Source organism: Eucyclogobius newberryi, unplaced genomic scaffold (assembly GCF_026437365.1).
Source record: "Eucyclogobius newberryi isolate DKJ021-1_F unplaced genomic scaffold, fEucNew1.0.hap1 SCAF_4, whole genome shotgun sequence".
NCBI lineage: Eukaryota > Metazoa > Chordata > Actinopteri > Gobiiformes > Gobiidae > Eucyclogobius > Eucyclogobius newberryi.
In genome coordinates, this window is record NW_027316056.1 from 25,108,495 (window position 1) to 25,125,359 (window position 16,865).

General features: G+C 39.9%; 4 protein-coding genes across 4 annotated transcripts in view; 2 read left to right on the forward strand and 2 right to left on the reverse strand.

The window, feature by feature from the left end:
* Positions 1–919, reverse strand: part of polr1e (RNA polymerase I subunit E) — a 6,358-nt gene extending 5,439 nt beyond the window's left edge. The window contains exons 1-2 of the mRNA XM_072463304.1: positions 849–919; positions 26–129 (exon numbers count right to left, since the gene is read on the reverse strand). Coding sequence (XP_072319405.1) covers positions 26–129; positions 849–906 — 162 coding nt within the window. The 5' untranslated portion in view covers positions 907–919. The remainder of the gene's footprint in view (positions 1–25; positions 130–848) is intronic.
* A 302-nt stretch (positions 920–1,221) lies between these two features.
* Positions 1,222–4,269, forward strand: zbtb5 (zinc finger and BTB domain containing 5). The gene is made up of 4 exons (XM_072463010.1): positions 1,222–1,477; positions 1,840–2,053; positions 2,129–2,980; positions 3,059–4,269. Exons 2-4 carry the CDS (start codon positions 1,844–1,846, stop codon positions 4,139–4,141), a joined length of 2,145 nt encoding a protein of 714 aa, XP_072319111.1. The 5' UTR covers positions 1,222–1,477; positions 1,840–1,843; the 3' UTR covers positions 4,142–4,269.
* Positions 4,270–6,053: 1,784 nt separating this feature from the next.
* grhprb (glyoxylate reductase/hydroxypyruvate reductase b) lies at positions 6,054–8,039 on the reverse strand. The gene is made up of 9 exons (XM_072463430.1): positions 7,819–8,039; positions 7,471–7,604; positions 7,326–7,398; positions 7,128–7,244; positions 6,967–7,055; positions 6,792–6,896; positions 6,563–6,698; positions 6,348–6,478; positions 6,054–6,269 (listed from the first exon to the last, which is right to left on the reverse strand). Exons 1-9 carry the CDS (start codon positions 7,980–7,982, stop codon positions 6,148–6,150), a joined length of 1,071 nt encoding a protein of 356 aa, XP_072319531.1. The 5' UTR covers positions 7,983–8,039; the 3' UTR covers positions 6,054–6,147.
* Positions 8,040–9,210: 1,171 nt separating this feature from the next.
* On the forward strand, positions 9,211–16,667 carry uba6 (ubiquitin like modifier activating enzyme 6). Its single transcript, XM_072463817.1, has 32 exons — positions 9,211–9,280; positions 9,698–9,739; positions 10,040–10,134; positions 10,205–10,233; positions 10,319–10,413; positions 10,512–10,623; positions 10,728–10,808; positions 10,957–11,079; positions 11,167–11,290; positions 11,370–11,473; positions 11,614–11,676; positions 12,146–12,222; positions 12,326–12,392; positions 12,510–12,653; positions 12,726–12,872; positions 12,955–13,035; positions 13,108–13,185; positions 13,278–13,459; positions 13,579–13,684; positions 13,759–13,848; positions 13,995–14,075; positions 14,185–14,313; positions 14,409–14,460; positions 14,533–14,596; positions 14,668–14,737; positions 14,815–14,886; positions 14,951–15,074; positions 15,156–15,349; positions 15,421–15,548; positions 15,665–15,752; positions 15,840–15,934; positions 16,013–16,667. The coding sequence occupies exons 2-32, from the start codon at positions 9,699–9,701 to the stop codon at positions 16,152–16,154; spliced, it is 3,078 nt and encodes a 1,025-aa protein (XP_072319918.1). The 5' UTR covers positions 9,211–9,280; position 9,698; the 3' UTR covers positions 16,155–16,667.
* Positions 16,668–16,865: the final 198 nt, after the last annotated feature.

Here is a 16,865-nt window from a genome sequence, read left to right on the forward strand (position 1 = left end):
ACTAACTGATATTAAAACCTCTCACCAATATGCGCCTGTTTTTCTTCCTGGGGTTTTTTTCATCCATGTTCTTGAACATAGAAAACTGAAGTTGGTCTGGATTTTTAACAGTTCCATTTGAAAATTGCACTAAGGGATGAAATATCTCAATTAGAGGTCTTGTAGAACATATAACGAGCATCGTGTCTTGTTTCCCCATGAAAACACAAGACGTGGCAGGCTTAACTTGTTGTACATAGGTTGACCACAACCACCCCATTGTCAAAAAGGGCAAGTTGTTGAATAAGGTGAGACGTCTGGGAGTCCCTAGCCTGCTGCCCCGCAACCCAGATAAGTGACAGAAGATGGATGGACGAAGACTTTGGAAAATTAAGCTCATAGATAATAACCCAATATGATTTTTTGTTTTTTATAAATCGTACGGCAGAGAGAGATTAAAATAGCAAATGCCAATAGGTGTATTTAATGTGAGCTTCTTCTAAAATAATACTATATTATTACATACAAGTCTTAACAAAAATATTTTATTCTGTGAATGAATAATAGTAATTCTAATTCAGAACGTGGACCATGGTTGGAAATGGTTTGGTTTAGGTTAAGTTCGCTGAAGTGTTGGCATAATTTAGTACATCCATGATTAAACCCTAATAGATCCATGGATTAAATCACACAAGAAAAAAACTGTGTTCGATATGCACGTTTTTCACACATTGCCAACCAGTGGGGACAGCAAAGAGAGTTAGAGGCTGTCAGACGGTTCTGTAGACACTGCCATGTTTTAAATTGGTCCAGCTAAAACGTGTGATCGTGTAAATACGACAAAGCGTGATGAGTGATACGGTAATTACCTATAACTGCTTTATCGGATTCTTCTTCACAGCACACTATCGAGCAGGAGGCCGCCATGTTGTCACGTGTTTCTTCTTCGTCAGAAAACCATAGGGTAGCAGACGGAGTGCAGTGCTGCCCCCTCCAACAAGACTGCGCAACTGCTGACCACTGAACTGACGTTAGACCTAAATAGACATCTGTCACATCGTATCTTACAACCCGTTTTTCTAATATTGAATGTTGCAAAAATATGTTTAGGTGTAGGGGAGGAACTGGGGAGAATTGTACGGAAGGGATTTGTTCAGGGTGGTGGATGAAGGGGAAATTGGTGCGCACCATGGGGCGCACAGCCGAAAAGAAGCGACACAAGTTCCAGATGGTGGCGGTACTGCGCATTTTAAATGTTTGCCATAAACGACGAAGAAGAAATATTCACAGCGCCACCATGTGTGTCTGTTTTGAATAACACTGTCTGAGATTAGATTATTTTAATGACACGTCTGCTGAAAGATGATAAAATAGCATGGCATCGTAAAACACACTTGCTTTCAGACGCCAGTTCTTTGGAGAAGCACGAAGCAATTGCTGAGGACTGAAGGTACGAGAGAAAACTCGAGTCTACGCACAACCAACCAGGCCCCGACAGGTCAGTGCTAAAATATCACTAGTTTACACAAAGGAATACGGGATAAAAAGAAAAAAGACGCTACAATAGTTAAGTTAATACAAACGTGGTTTATTTTGAATTAGTCTCTTTGAATTCATATTTAACATGGGAAAAATGCCGTTTTAGCGAATGAAAATGCCACGGGTAGTCATAGCCAGCATCAAGCTAACAACAAAGGTGAATGATAATGCTATATGTTTCAGTTTACTTCACTTTACTGCTGCCAACCAGAGATTTCTTAGCTATTGTTACATCAAGAAATAATAAATGCACATATAGCCTACTTCTCAATGGTGCTTGCTTTAAACCTGTTCATATTTTAAAATCATCTTATCTTTTAGGGACATGGATTTCCCTGGACATTTTGAGCAGATTTTTCAGCAGCTAAACTATCAACGAATCCATGGCCAACTGTGTGACTGTGTTATTGTTGTGGGCAGTCAACATTTTAAGGCTCACCGGTCTGTGTTGGCCGCCTGCAGCACACACTTCCGGGCTCTGTTCACTGTGGCGGATGGAGATGCGAGCATGAACATGATCCAACTGGACAGTGAGGTGAGGGGCCCTTGTCTAGACTCTGCGTGGTGGGAGTTTGTCACTGTATTGATCTTTTATTCTGCCCATTAACAGGTTGTAACAGCTGAAGCTTTTGCTGCACTAGTGGACATGATGTACACCTCCACTCTGATGCTGGGGGAAAGTAACGTCATGGATATTCTGTTGGCATCCTCACACCTGCACCTTAACAATGTAGTCAAAGCTTGTAAACATTATCTCACTACGCGCACACTTCCTATGTCGTCCTCTGAAAGAGCCACTCATCACACTCAGCCAGATCAGCAGCGTAAACGGCAGCAGCAACAGCAGCAACAGCAGCAGCAGCAGCAGCAGCAGCAGCAGCAGCAGCAGGCTAACTTTGCTGTGAACCCAAACCTAATGGCAAATTCTGCTAGTTCAAAACTGCAACGCAGCTTCTTGCTTCAGCAGCTGGGTCTGAGCCTGGTTAGCTCGGCATTGGATGGAGATGACAATGATGGTGTTAGGAATGTAGGAGTGGGCGGTAGAACAGATCAGAAAGCCTCCTATTCAATCCGGCGCTTCCAGAAACGCAAGTCGTCGGTTCTGGGACTACCTGAAGACCAAAACGGGCAGAGACAGTGCCCATCTAGTCCTGCCCTTGGTTTGTTAGGGGACGGACGTGTAAACGCAGGGCAGGGTAGTGCTATTCTTTCCCCTGACTCAATCAAACTGGGCGATGATTCTAAATTAGATACAGTGGGCAATTTTCTTGGTATGTCACAAGATGATCCTCAACTGCCTAGTCAGTCTGATAGTGGGCACTGTCAAGCGGAGGGCATGGGGGGAATGGCCGCAGGGGTTGGTAAAGAAGAAGACATGGATGACCTTGAGTCCCAGGACAACAGGGCAGTGATGAAAGTCAAAATTATAACAGAAGAAGATGAACCGGAAGAGGAACAAAAGGTTGGCCTTTAAATAAATATTTCTTTGATCATCAATCACCATGATTTTACCTAAACTTAAATCCTCTTTTTTCCACAGGAAGTTGTGGTTAAACAAGAGCCTTTGAGTTCTCCGGAGCCCGTTGATGAAATCAGTGATGTGACCTCACAAGCTGAAGCCAGTGATCCGACTGATCGTGTGGGCCAGGACGATGAGGAGAAAGTGGAGCTGAGTCCAGAGAGCAGTGATCGTAGCTTCACCTCTGAGCCGCAGCCAAGCTCAGGCTCTCTGCTTCAGTCCAGCTCTCTCAAAGGCATTAACGGCAATAACCGTGTGAACGCCATATCAAACTTTCTAGTTGCCAAAGATTTTACAAACAATGGCACTGGGCTGGTTACTGGAGAAGATGACCTCCCAAACACCACGACTGGAGAAGCTGTTAGTCGTCACTTTGTGGGTCGAAGGAACACTGCAGAGTCTGGCTCCAGCCAGTCAGGGTCATCTGCTCTTCGCCTTAGCACTGAGAGTTATGGAAGCTTTGGAAATAACCTCAACTCAGATTCTTTTTTCCTTCGTCCTATGCATGAAAGTTTGGGCAACCCGAGAAGACCAGGAGCTAGTGGAGGACATGTAGAGCGCTTTGACATGGATTTTCAACGTTCCAGTTCACTCTCTCTGCACGCCTTAGGGAATCCATCACAAGAATCTGTAGGACCATCCTCCACAGCTTTGGCATATTCTGGTTACAGGCGTATTGCTCCTAAAATGGCTGGGTCTGAAGGATTAAATGGTGTACTCCAAGCAACTGCTTCCTCCTCTCTTACAAGTCCTGTCCTTCTCAATGAAGGGAGGGGGTATGACATGAACAGTAACGCCCCCATGTCACTCCCACCCCATCTGACTAGAGCCTCAGCTGACGTCCTGTCCAAGTGCAAGAAGGCATTATCTGAACACAATGTTCTTGTGGTGGAAGGAGATCGCAAGTATGCCTGTAAAATCTGTTGCAAAACTTTTCTTACTCTAACAGACTGCAAGAAACACATTCGAGTTCACACAGGCGAGAAGCCGTATGCCTGCCTCAAGTGTGGCAAACGTTTTAGCCAGTCTTCTCACCTGTACAAGCACTCCAAAACCACCTGTCTGCGCTGGCAGAACAGCAACATGTCAAATGCCCTGCTCTAGGCTTAGACAGGCTTTTGAGAATGAGGTATCCCAGATTTAAATTTGTATTTGTTAAAAACTATCCCTTTCATCCTTCATTCAGCTAGCAGATGTTTATGCTGAATGCCCTCCAGCTATCCACAATATTGTGACAGGAGTCTAAAATGTGTTTTAACAAGGATAAAGAAAGTCCTCCAGATCTACAGATAAACGATAAAGCAAATTGACTACACTGCAAATGTATTCCTACTTACTTGTATATTCATGTGGAATTTCTAATGATTAATGTGTGCAACGTAAAGCCCTGTCATTTGTAAATATGCTTCTGTGATTGTAAACATTGAGCATCACATTTGCTCCTCTTAATCAATATTTCAACAATCATAGATGGATTTATCTTGAATAAATGTATTCTGCAATGTAAAAAATGATTGCATCCGTCCTCCCCTCTACTCACGTCAAGTGTATTTATTCTATAGTTTCTCTTGGTGTGACAGACTGACCAACATACTTCTGATAGATTTGTGGTTTCTGTCTTTTGTTGTGCTTTTTCTTTCTTGAGCCCATTTTAGCAAAGTCATAGCTTTTCAAAAGTATATTTCACAGTAACATGATGTTTACTGTGATTAAAAATGTACCACCAGATGTAAATATGAAGAACTTATGTATGTTACAGTGTAATAAGTGTAAGTTAACTTTTTTCTGTCAATTATCTGTCTTTGTCAATTTGTCATGAACTTTGGGCAGTTATTTACAAAACAAATTCTAGCTGTCTCTGGTTTTTAACTGACAATGCAAATGATATAAAGATACCATAATACCCTTTTCCCCACATACTATTTATTTGTGCATGTTTTTGTCTTCTTATCTTGTAATGATAAGATGACATTCTTGTGTCCCTGATGAGGATCGTACTGCCCATTACCAGTTTATAGGTTAAGGTTAAGATACACTTTATTGCTCCCATAGGGGACTAAGATTACTCATATTTATAATTTTTTTCTTGCCAAACAAAGCCATTCCTAATATGCACCTTAAAACTAGTCTGTACACTGGAACTTTGTGAGATCCTTATGGCCACTTGTACTTCCTTTGTACTTTTGACTAGTGATTTGTATCACTCTGACTAATCCTAAATTTAATCATTCAATGAGCTTGTTTTAACATTTTAAAGAATGTTAGGTTAATGAGAATCAATATAAAATACTTTCATCATGAAGAATGGGAATCAGGGAATTTCTTGATTTAATTAAAGCGCATCTATACTTGAGTTTATATTATTAAATACCTTTGTCTGGAAACATGATTTGTTAACACTGATGTGTATCCAACTTGTCAAGATAAGAGATTATCATTTTAAATCATATTACACATTTTAACATTTAATTAAAAAAAAATATAAAAATGCATTTATTTGTCTTTTTACTTTGTATAATACTTCAGGGATTCTATTTGATTATTGGCATTATATGTTTGTTCTGAATATAAATGCGTCTATTTTCAGTAACGACACTATATTAAGCATAAAAACGTTATTACGCTGAAAATATGCAAATATGTGTTGTTACTTGAATTTCAAATAAATTATTTTACTTTTTCAAATACTTGGAAGTTTTTGCCACTTTTTTTCATAAGACTTGAATTATGTAGTGTTTTTATTTGGTGGTTTTCTCATTTTGATTAATTGACAAACAAGTTAAAACTAAAGAACCCTGGTGTCCTTTTTGACAACAGTTTTAAGTTTGACAAACAGACTGACAGCATTGTGAGAGCAAGTTTTTATCAACTGCATCTTTTATCTTAAGTAAAGCCTTTTATTTGAATCACCCCCCCTACCCCCGATATGCTTGATTTGTGTTTGTTAGAGATTTCAGTGATGTCACACATGTTCACTCTTAAATACATATTAAATCACATTAGAAAAAAATCACATTTATTTCTTATGTCAGCAGAATACACTTTATAAAATTAGATCTATTTTGTGCATGTATAGCCTTGATAAAAAGCTATGCCATGTTCTGTTCTCTTCACAACTGGAGATTTTTTATCATTGGTTCACCACGCAAACCCAGAAGCAGGTTGTTTGCAGCCAGGGATGACATGGCATTACGTGTAGTGTAGGATGCACTGGCAATGTGAGGAAGGATCACTGTGGAAAATAAACAGAGAGATCAGGGGCTATGTTCAATCAAAGTGGAGAAAAAGTAAACACTCAAGTGTCACACACCACAGTTTTTTAAGGTAAACAGTGGGTGACTGGTTGGGAGCGGCTCTGGCACTGTAACATCAAGTCCAGCTCCTGCAATCTGCCCACTAGATAGAGCGTCGTAAAGGTCTTCCTGGTGCACCACACCACCTCTGGAAGACAAATTGTATGAGAAAAGAGCAGTGCATATCCAACAGTATGTATTACAGTACATAAGAAATTATGGTAAGAGGTACCTGCTAGTGTTGATAAAGATGGATGTGTTCTTCATTTTAGAAAAGAGGTCCTTGTTGCAGATCTCCTTTGTCTCCGGTGTCAAAGCACAACACATAGCCAGAAAATCGGATTGCTTTGCCAGTTCATCCATAGAGACTGAACCAAAAAGTGCATGTGGGTGCAATATTATATGATTAATGATGTATACATCCTTGCATTCCATATTAGATATAATAATTATTTTCTTACCAAATTCTGCATTGATTAGACTGGCAAGCTCAGGTCTAGGGACAACATCTGTATAGATGAATTTTTTTACTTTGAATGGGGCAAGGCGCTCAGCAATAGCCACACCTTAAATTACAAGAGAAAAAAAAAACATTTTTGACAGAGTAAAATATATAATCTTGAGTCACATTCTCACCTATTCTTCCCAGACCAAAGATGCCCACTGTACTATTGGCCAGTTCATGTCCACACAGCCACAGTGTTCTCCATGTGCCCCAGCCACCTCTGTCACAGACAACAATAAAGAGTGGCTTTACTAACGTCTAATTTATTTATTTATTTATTTTTGTAACTTACGTCTTGGCTTCATGTGTGGCTTCTAGCAGCCTCCTCGATGTTGCCAGCAACAATGCAACAGTTAACTCAGCTACAGAATCAGTCAAAACATCAGGTGTATAACCCACACGAATTCCTCTACGGACAACCAAAGATTTAACTTCCAGTGCAATTTGTGTTTACCATGCAAACATAGAAGCGATTTAAATCATAAAATACCTTTTTTTAAGCTCCTTCAAGTCAAGATGATCAAAGCCCACTGACATTGTACTGAGAACCTTCAAGTTTGGACCTGCAGGTGAACAACACATAATTGGTGTATTGAAGCTCTGTCTGTCATTCTTTTTAGATCATTTTCACTGACCGGCAGCATCTAAAAGTTCAGCATCTATCTTCTCTGTGAGTACACAGAGCAAACCATCAACACTTTTGACCTTCTGCAGTAACTCAGCCCTGGGGACTGGGAGGTCATCGGAGTCCCACAGTTCAAACTGAACTCTGGAAAAACACACATGCACAAGAATGAACCAGAATAAACCAGATAAGACTATCAGGCCAGGAACCCTGTCAACGTAATTGTCCTTTACACACAATTACATCGGAAAATTACTATATTTTAGACATTGAAAAGCAATTTTCTGACAACCCAACAGCAATGAAGACAAATCAAATGTGCATTTAGATTAATACAATTACTATAAAAAAGACTCACTGTCCAGATTCTTTCAGTATCTTGAGACCCTCAGGTGGTATTTGTCGAGTCACATATACTCGTTGAAGGGTTGACATCTTTTTCGGCAAATGTGTTGTTGAACTTAGATTCAGATGAGAGACTGAGAGCCGCTGCAGCGGACGCAGTGCAACTCTGCCCCACATTGCAAACAAAGAAAAGTAACTGAGAGATGGAAGGGGTAGACAATGTAGACTCAAAGTGTGTTCAGGTACAGGGCACTGGGTCTGGCTCCAGGGCAAGGGGAGGTGCTCCTGTGTGCTTCTGGCCAATATGAACAGAGGGAGGGTGACTCTAAAGTCTAAAGTGAGACACAAACACACTAAAATAAACGAAAAGATAGTGTTGAAACAAGGAGGGAAATGTCCTAATCAGCACTGCAATAAATACATAAAAATAAGACAGAAAATTGTTCAGCATATTTTTCAGTCCATTCTCAGTTATTCAGGGGATCAGCAAAAGGTAAATGTTTCACCAACCTATTGATGTTTGATCATTTCAACAGTGGCTACAGAGCCTTTGCTGCACAGAAAGTTTTTCCAGCAGGTTCTTGTTTCTGTGCAGCAAAGGCTCTGTAGCCACTGTTGAAATAATCACTCAGTCAGGCCTATACAGAACTATTACATTATTAGGCCTTATTAAAGCATTTTAATATATTTCCTGTATAAAAAACAAAATTACATAAAATTATTTTCTTCCTAAATGAGGAGAAACTCAGCACTGTAGTGTACTTAATTTTCATTTCGTCATTTGTAGTTTCAATGCTTTGTATTTGTATAGCCTATAAACTAAAAGAACAATTTTTATTTTTTATTTGAATAATCAAACATCTGTTGGTTACACGATGAGCAAAACATGAATGAAAAAAGTTGGGTCCATTGGATCAAGTAGTGTTTTTCTGTATGTTATTTATTTTCAGTTTATGCCAGTGTTTAGAGGATGATCTAATGTGCTTGGAGCTCGTGGGCTTTGACCCACGAGCACATATCAAAGTAGTAGAAGGATGTTGTTGTTGTTGTTGTTGTTGTATGGCAGTTGGCATCCAAGCGTTGCATTACCGCCAGACTTTATTCTTCGTAGTAGAAAGAGAACTGAATTGCATAACAAGTGTCAATGTGGGATCAGGTTTTTGTGTAATCAAAGCCAAGATTCCAAAACGTCTCTTCACCTTAGCCATTAAACAACTGTCTGACGGTGAAGAAGGCCAGCTGGAATAAAGTCTAAGGAATAAAGTCTGGCGGTAATGTAACGCTTGGATACCAACCGCCATAAAACAACAACAACTAAATCCTCTTCCTCCTCATCCTCTGTTATATGTTTTAATTTCAGTTTATGCCTGTGTTTTTGGAATTTGAACTTAGACTCAATCACGTGATCTTTGTAACCCGGAAGCACTTTCCGTTCCCGACCGGAGCCTTCTGCTGCTCTTCTTGCACATTGACAGGTAGCAGCGTCATTACTCACAATTAAAGCGTTATTACGCACTGTCATTGTTGTTTTCCACATAGATGTGAAAAATAATTATCAGGATATATATTGCGAATGAAAGTGCTGATAGTGAATTATCACAAGAGTTAAATTAGAGCCAGGTAATAGGGTCTGTGTGTTAGCTGCGCTAGCAACACTGTGCGCTAACACGGGACGGTACCTCTTTTCAAAGGATGTCGCTTGTGTTTTGTAGCATTTAACATTAAACCTGTGCTTCTATCGGATTTCACAGTAGCACACCTTCAAACCCGACTGTCTCTTCGGGGCATCAGAGTTTATCCTCCAGCATCACCACCACGTTAGCTTCCACAGGGCGTTGGTTTTGGGAGGAAAGGGTTTATTTAATTAAAGGTGTTTTTTCTTTGTTTCTCAGAATGGCATCCGACTCCATGGAGATTGACGATTCACTTTACAGGTAAGTTTGATAAGTACATACGGAATAGACCCTTTAAAAAAAAAATAGTTAGCAAATATAGTCTAAATTCCTGAATGGAGGCAAAAGTGAAGTGGAACATAATGTGAATAACTGATGTTTTTACTCTGGAAAATCAAAATATGTGCTTATTTTTTGTTATGCAAACTTAAACATTAACATTTGGATCTTACACTAGTTAAACAGTGAACATGTTTTATGGTTTGCCTCCAGTTGCCTTCATTTCAGAGTCTTGAACATTTAAAAGGTCTGTAGACATCCTCTTACAGCTTGTGTTTTCAGCCGTCAGCGCTATGTGCTGGGAGACCTGGCTATGCAGCAGATGGCTCAGTCTTCTGTGTTCCTCAGCGGAATGGGAGGGCTTGGGATAGAAATTGGTAAGTGTCATCAACATACTTTATTGTTATTGATTAAGAATGTAAAAAATAACATGCCATTTTTATGCAGCAAAAAACATTGTCTTGGCTGGTGTCAAGGTAGGCCTATTTCTTTTTTGTTCATCACTGAAGATTGCAAGAAGCATGTAAAGATAAAGCATGTGCTGTTTATTCCTGTGGACAGGCTGTCACGCTGCATGACACAAAGCAGTGTGAAACGTGGGATCTGGGTTCAAACTTTTTCATACGCACAGATGATGTCTCCTGTCAGAAAAAGAGGTAACACTGGCAAATTCATTATTCCACTAAGCGATATGACCAATGTGTTGCTTAATCTGTGGTACTATATCGGTGTCTTTTTACTCTTCATGCATTAGGGTAGAAGCAGTGTGTCCCCGGGTTGCCGAGTTGAATCCCTACGTGCATGTGGATATGTCCTCGTCCTCTTTAGATGATAATACTGACCTCAGCTTTCTCAAAAAGTACCAGGTATAATCTATCAACTCTCTGAAACTACTAAAGTGTAAATGGGTTTAGTTGTGTTGTGCCAATATCTGCCATGATTTTATTTACAATTGTACTCTTTTTCGTAGTGTATTATACTCACAGAAGCCAGACTAAACCTGCAGAGACGAATAAATGACTTCTGCCACTCACAGTCACCCTCCATCAGAGTAAGTCTGTGCCACGCTAATCGAATGGGTTCACGTTGTTAAATGAAGGACCATAAATAAACACATTTAATAAACCAGAGCTGGATTTGTGGATCACAGAAAGTAAAATATAAAGCAGTTTGATGGGTGTGCTTCATGTTTCTTACAGTTTATCGGCTGTGATGCATATGGCATTTGCGCCAGAGTCTTTTGTGATTTTGGGGAAGAATTTGAAGTGTCAGATCCCACCGGAGAAGAGCCAAAAGAAATGTTTATCCAAAGTATTACTCAGGTATTTATTTTTCTACAATGACTGTATTTACCATATTTCACCGTATAATAGTATTGTACTGTTTGCTAACATATTCTACCTTTTTAGGACAACCCTGGAGTGGTTACATGCATGGACAACCACCCCCATGGCCTGGAGACGGGGCAGTGTGTGGTCTTTAGGGAGGTCAATGGCATGGACGAACTCAACGGCACAGTACAAAAGATATCAGGTATAAATGTACTGCATAACTTATCACATTTGTATACGTTGTAGCCAATGACGATATTTAATTTTCTTTGTTTTTTTAGTCCTTTCTCCTCACAGTTTCACAATAGAAGACACGACCCAACTGTGTCCATATGCACACGGTGGTTTTGTGGTGCTGGTAAAAACTCCTAAGACGTACACATTTGTAAGTTCATACCAAAGAAACTGTAGTTAGTGTATGTAACATGATTAAATGTATCTATCAGTACTTCATAACTTATGGTTTGCATTTAAAAAAACACTGTCTGCAAATAATCTTCCATTAAACCATTTTTTTAATTGTAGGAAACAATGGAGAAACAACTTTGTGATCCACAAGTCGTTATCCCGGATTTTAGTAAACCGGAGGTAAGAAATTTAAACTTCAAGGCGCAATGGACGATTTTTCTGCGATTTGAGAACTCGGGTGGAAGTGTGCATGCGCACTCCCCCGTGCGGACTGATACAACACACACGTGCGTTTGTTTATTAGCGCAATTGATCGCATCGCATCTCTCGTCTCCCGTAGATTTTCGTCTCTTATGAGGTAGCTCGAACAGTCTTTCTCCGTTTTCATTTTGTCCCATACACTGAGGGAACTATATTATGATAGATCAATGTGCTTAAACACGCGGAACCGTGCTGCTCTAGGGGGACGAGCCGCACGCGGCTGCAGGTGAGCGGTAGGTGCGTTTTATGATTGATACGTGGCAGGACTAATCGGCAGTCCACGCCACGAGGAAATAAGACTCAGATTTGGGCCAAAAAAATCGTCCATTCAACCTTTAATAAATAAACTTGTGAGTGACAATGCAACAATGTGTGTTTTTCTCACTAGGCACCTCTGCAAATTCATGTTGCCATGTTAGCACTGGACAGTTTTCAGCAACTGCATAGTCGACTCCCAGACATCAAGTAAGTGTTTTATATACCGGTAGTGTGTATAATTCGATAATGTAAATATTGTGTGCGTTACATTAAAAGTTAGATATTGACCGTGTTCATTCTTTATGAACAGATATTCACAAGATGCTGAAGTCTTACTGAGGTTAACCGAAGAAGTGAATTCTACTTTGAAGAACAAAGTAAGATTGTTTTATAGTCTCAGCTGACCCATTGTAGAACTGTTGCCTTAACAACAGTTCTACAATTTAGAGTTCTAAACACATTTAAGAGTGATCATCTTTCTAATTTTCTGACAGGCTGCAATAAACTCTGAGTTGGTTCGATGTTTGGCAAGAACAGCTAAGGGAGTCCTGCCTCCTCTAGCTGCGGCTGTCGGGGGCTTTGCCAGTCAGGAAGCTTTGAAAGCCATTACAGGGAAGTTTGCACCTCTGCAGCAGTGGGTATGTTTTATGGCAAAACAAAATCATTGTTTTGTAAAATTCTTCCTATGAATACTTTTTGTCCTTCTTCAGTTTTATATTGATGCTGTGGAAGTAGTCAGGCCCTTGCAGTCTGTTCCTGCTGAAGACTTTTATCCAAGAGGAGACCGGTATGATGGATTACGAGCTTGTATTGGAGAATCAATGAGCCTGGAACTACAGAAGCTCAGAGTGTTCATGGTAAAACATTTTACTCTAAACATACTCATTATTTATCAATATCTATACATCGCTTTGATGTTATTACAATTCCGCTATCCAGGTGGGGTGTGGGGCAATTGGTTGTGAGATGCTAAAGAACTTTGCCCTGCTTGGAGTTGGACTGACTAAAGGTTCTGGAGAGGTGAGCTGTCAGTGTTTTTGTACACACTTGAAAAGATCTTTCTTGTTTTACTAAAATGATTTTATGTTGTAGATTTGCATCACTGACCCTGATCTGATAGAAAAGTCCAATCTCAATCGACAGTTTCTTTTCAGGCCACATCATATACAGGTTTATTTTTTCAATTTGATTGTAATGAGGGAAACAAATCTCTATTTCTGTTATGGCGTAGTTTTTAACCAATACATTTGGCATTCACATAGAAACCAAAGAGTACTACAGCAGCAGAGGCAACACTAGATATTAACTCCGACTTACAGATTGACGCTCATCTCAACAAAGTTTGTCCAGCTACTGAAGGCATCTACAGTGACTCTTTCTACTCCAATATAAATGTGGTGGTGACTGCACTGGACAATGTGGAGGCTCGCAGATATGTAGATAGGCAAGTTAAATACTTTGCTTTAAACACTCAACAATAACACCAAATACCTTAACTTGCAGCATATGTTCAGTGTAAATGTCCCTATTCTTTAAATGAGGTTTTCGCTTTTACATTTCCAGCCGTTGTCTTTCCAATCAAAAAGCACTTCTTGACTCCGGTACTATGGGCACTAAAGGTCACACAGAGATCATTTTGCCAAACTTGACGGAGTCTTACAACAGCCATGTAAGTTTAATGAACAATTGAAGAAGCTGTAATATTTACAAACACTCCAACTCTCATTTTGACATACATTCTAGAGGGATCCCCCAGAAGAGGAAATCCCATTCTGTACCCTCAAGTCTTTCCCTTCCGTTATAGAGCACACCATCCAATGGGCAAGAGACAAGGTTTGATGAATCTGGATGAGATTTTTTTTTTTTTTTTTAATCCGAATTGAGATATTTTGAATTTTAAAATGAGCCTGAGGAGGACGACATCCTTCGTACATTTAAATTGCACCTTCACAAATTCACAGACTCTTTGCTCTTTGCAGTTTGAGAATGCTTTTACCCACAAACCATCCTTGTACAACTCCTTCTGGCAGAGCCACTCTTCAGCTGAAGTTGTTCTTCAGGTGAGGGAGTTTTCTGTTGAATTGGTCTGACTTTCAACAGGTTCAGTGTTAATATAGTATATAGGGTAGGATATATATAGCACATAACAGCTCGTTTGTTCATCTGTAGAGGATGCATGCAGGGGAAAGTCTGGAGGGCTCATTCCAGGTCATGAAGTTGTTGAGCAGAAGACCCAGTCGTTGGGAGCAGTGCATTACCATTGCTCGTCTGAAATTTGAGAAGTATTTCAAGACAAAGGTTCTATGTCTCCCGCAAACATATTTGTATCTTGTATTTTAGAATATAAAATCTTTTGTGCTGATTCGCCCTGTGCATCTGTTGGTTTTATATAGGCACTTCAGCTTCTGCACGCCTTCCCTCTGGACACAAGGTTAAAAGATGGAAGTAGGTTTTGCACTGCACTGATTGTTGAAATATAAAAGCTCTCATACTCTTCTAAAGGACTTTTTGTTTTAGGTTTATTTTGGCAGTCTCCTAAACGACCCCCAACACCGCTTGAATTTGACTTGCAAGATCCTCTGTAAGTCGCTAAACCGCATCAGTTTGTGATTTCAGAACGTTCATGAGCTTCATGTTGTGATTTTATTTCAGGCACTTAACTTTTATTGTCAGCACAGCCCGACTTTATGCTGGGATTTACAGCATTTCCTACTCTGAAAAGGTGTTGTATATTTGTATGAATGAATTGGTCTTACTCGGCCGAACATTTCATTGTATCAAGCTCTTTGCATTTACTAGGATCTCTCTGAAGAGGTTGCTGGCAGAATCCTCTCAGATGTGCCTATTCCAGAGTATCGGCCAACAGAGAAGGTTAAACAGCCTAATGATTGTCTCTGAGCTTTTCAAAATAATAATATTGATATGCTACTTTCAGAGTATAGTGACGGATGAGACTGCTAAAAAACCAGAGCAGATTAAATTGACAACAAGCAGTGAAGAGGAGAGGGAGGCCATTGAACAGTTGGAGAATGCCATTGTGACAAACGGCATCACACCAGGTTCACAAAAACATACTATATGCTTACTTTGCTAACAATGAGCAAACTTGATAATTTTCCTGTTTGTATGAAACGCTTTAGAGACATTACAGATGAGTCCATTACAATTCGAAAAGGATGACGACGGCAATGGTCACCTGGACTTTGTAACATCAGCATCGGCTCTCAGAGCCAGAATGTACTCCATTGAACCTGCAGACCGCTTTAAGACCAAGCGCATTGCCGGCAAAATCATTCCTGCTATAGCTACTGCAACAGCTGCTGTGGCGGGACTGGTAGGAAATTATCTGTCTTTATCTGATATTTGCTCGTGTCCCAGTGTCAAATACTAACCAGACTTTTTCAGGTGGCTCTAGAGTTGATTAAGGTGGCTGGAGGCTATGGGTTTGAGTCTTTCAAAAACTGCTTCTTCAACTTGGCCATCCCTGTTGTGGTATTCACTGAACCAGCTCCAGTGAAGAAGGCACTCATCCGGTGTGTACAATAATTAAGGCTTGTAATGTATATCAAACATGTCGTCATCTTAATATAACCAGAGGTCTAGACTCCAGTAATATATATATATATATATATATATATTCATATTTAAGGAACAACATTTACTTCACCATCTGGGACTGTTGGACTATCTTTGGACATCAAGACTTTACTTTGTCAGATTTTATGAATGCAGTAAGGGTGAGTAATTCGAGTAATTCATTCTTTGAAGTTAATGCCCTTGTTATGAAACTTTTAACATGGTAATTCATTTGGCCTTTTTACTAGGAAAAATATTCAATTGAACCTACTATGGTAGTATATGGAGTAAAGATGCTATATGTGCCTGTCATGCCCGGACACTCAAAAAGACTAAAACTCACGTAAGTGTTCTGAACTCAGAAAGCATCTAAATTGTCTTTGCTGTTGATGCAGTTTATCTAGTTTCTGTGTCTCTGTAGGATGCAGAAACTGATCAAGCCATCAGCAGACCGGCGCTATGTTGATCTCACAGTCTCATTTGCTCCAGAGGCAGAAGAAGAGGAGGATCTGGCTGGGCCTCCAGTCAGATACTATTTCAGCAGCGGTGGAGAGATGCCCTGACACCTCTCAATGTTCATTTCAGACCTCTGGTGTCCTTAAAGTTCTTTATGTATGCGGTTTTACCCTTGTACTTTGGGCTGAGGCTTTGATTGTAGAAAAAGGTTCAGTTGTAGTCATCTGGACTCAGTTTTAGGAAAAACAAAAAGTTTCATTTATTCTATTCCTCCGTTCAGGAGGGAATAAATATCTGAGTTTCCGGTCTAAATTTGCAGATTGACAATGACTCTTAGATGAGTCGAAACGTTGTTTTTTCTAATACTGAGTCCAGATGACTACAACTGAACTTTTTTCTACAATGGAATACTCCTGGACCAATGAGGGATTTCACCGACAGAAGCTTTGAGATTTTTCTGTCAAAGAACAAGACGGTGGTTCCATCTAAGGTCCCATGTTTTTAAGGCAGCCAATGTCTTTTCTGGCTTTGCCGGTGCCTCAGACACAGCCAGTGGAATCCACTGATGTTCAAGTAGCAGAACTGTACATTTGTGAAATAAATTCTCACTTCTATTTTTACCTTGGTCTATAATGAAACCGATGCCTTCAGCAGTGTCCATTTTGTCTGTGCAGCAAGTCTGCCTAAATTGTTTACTCAAACCACATTCATATCCATTTTCAAACGGTCTTCTGTTTGTGAATCAGAACTCAGTGAGGTTCATCTTATTAAATGCTTTACATTGTGAATAATTTACACAAACTTCACCTAGAAAGTGA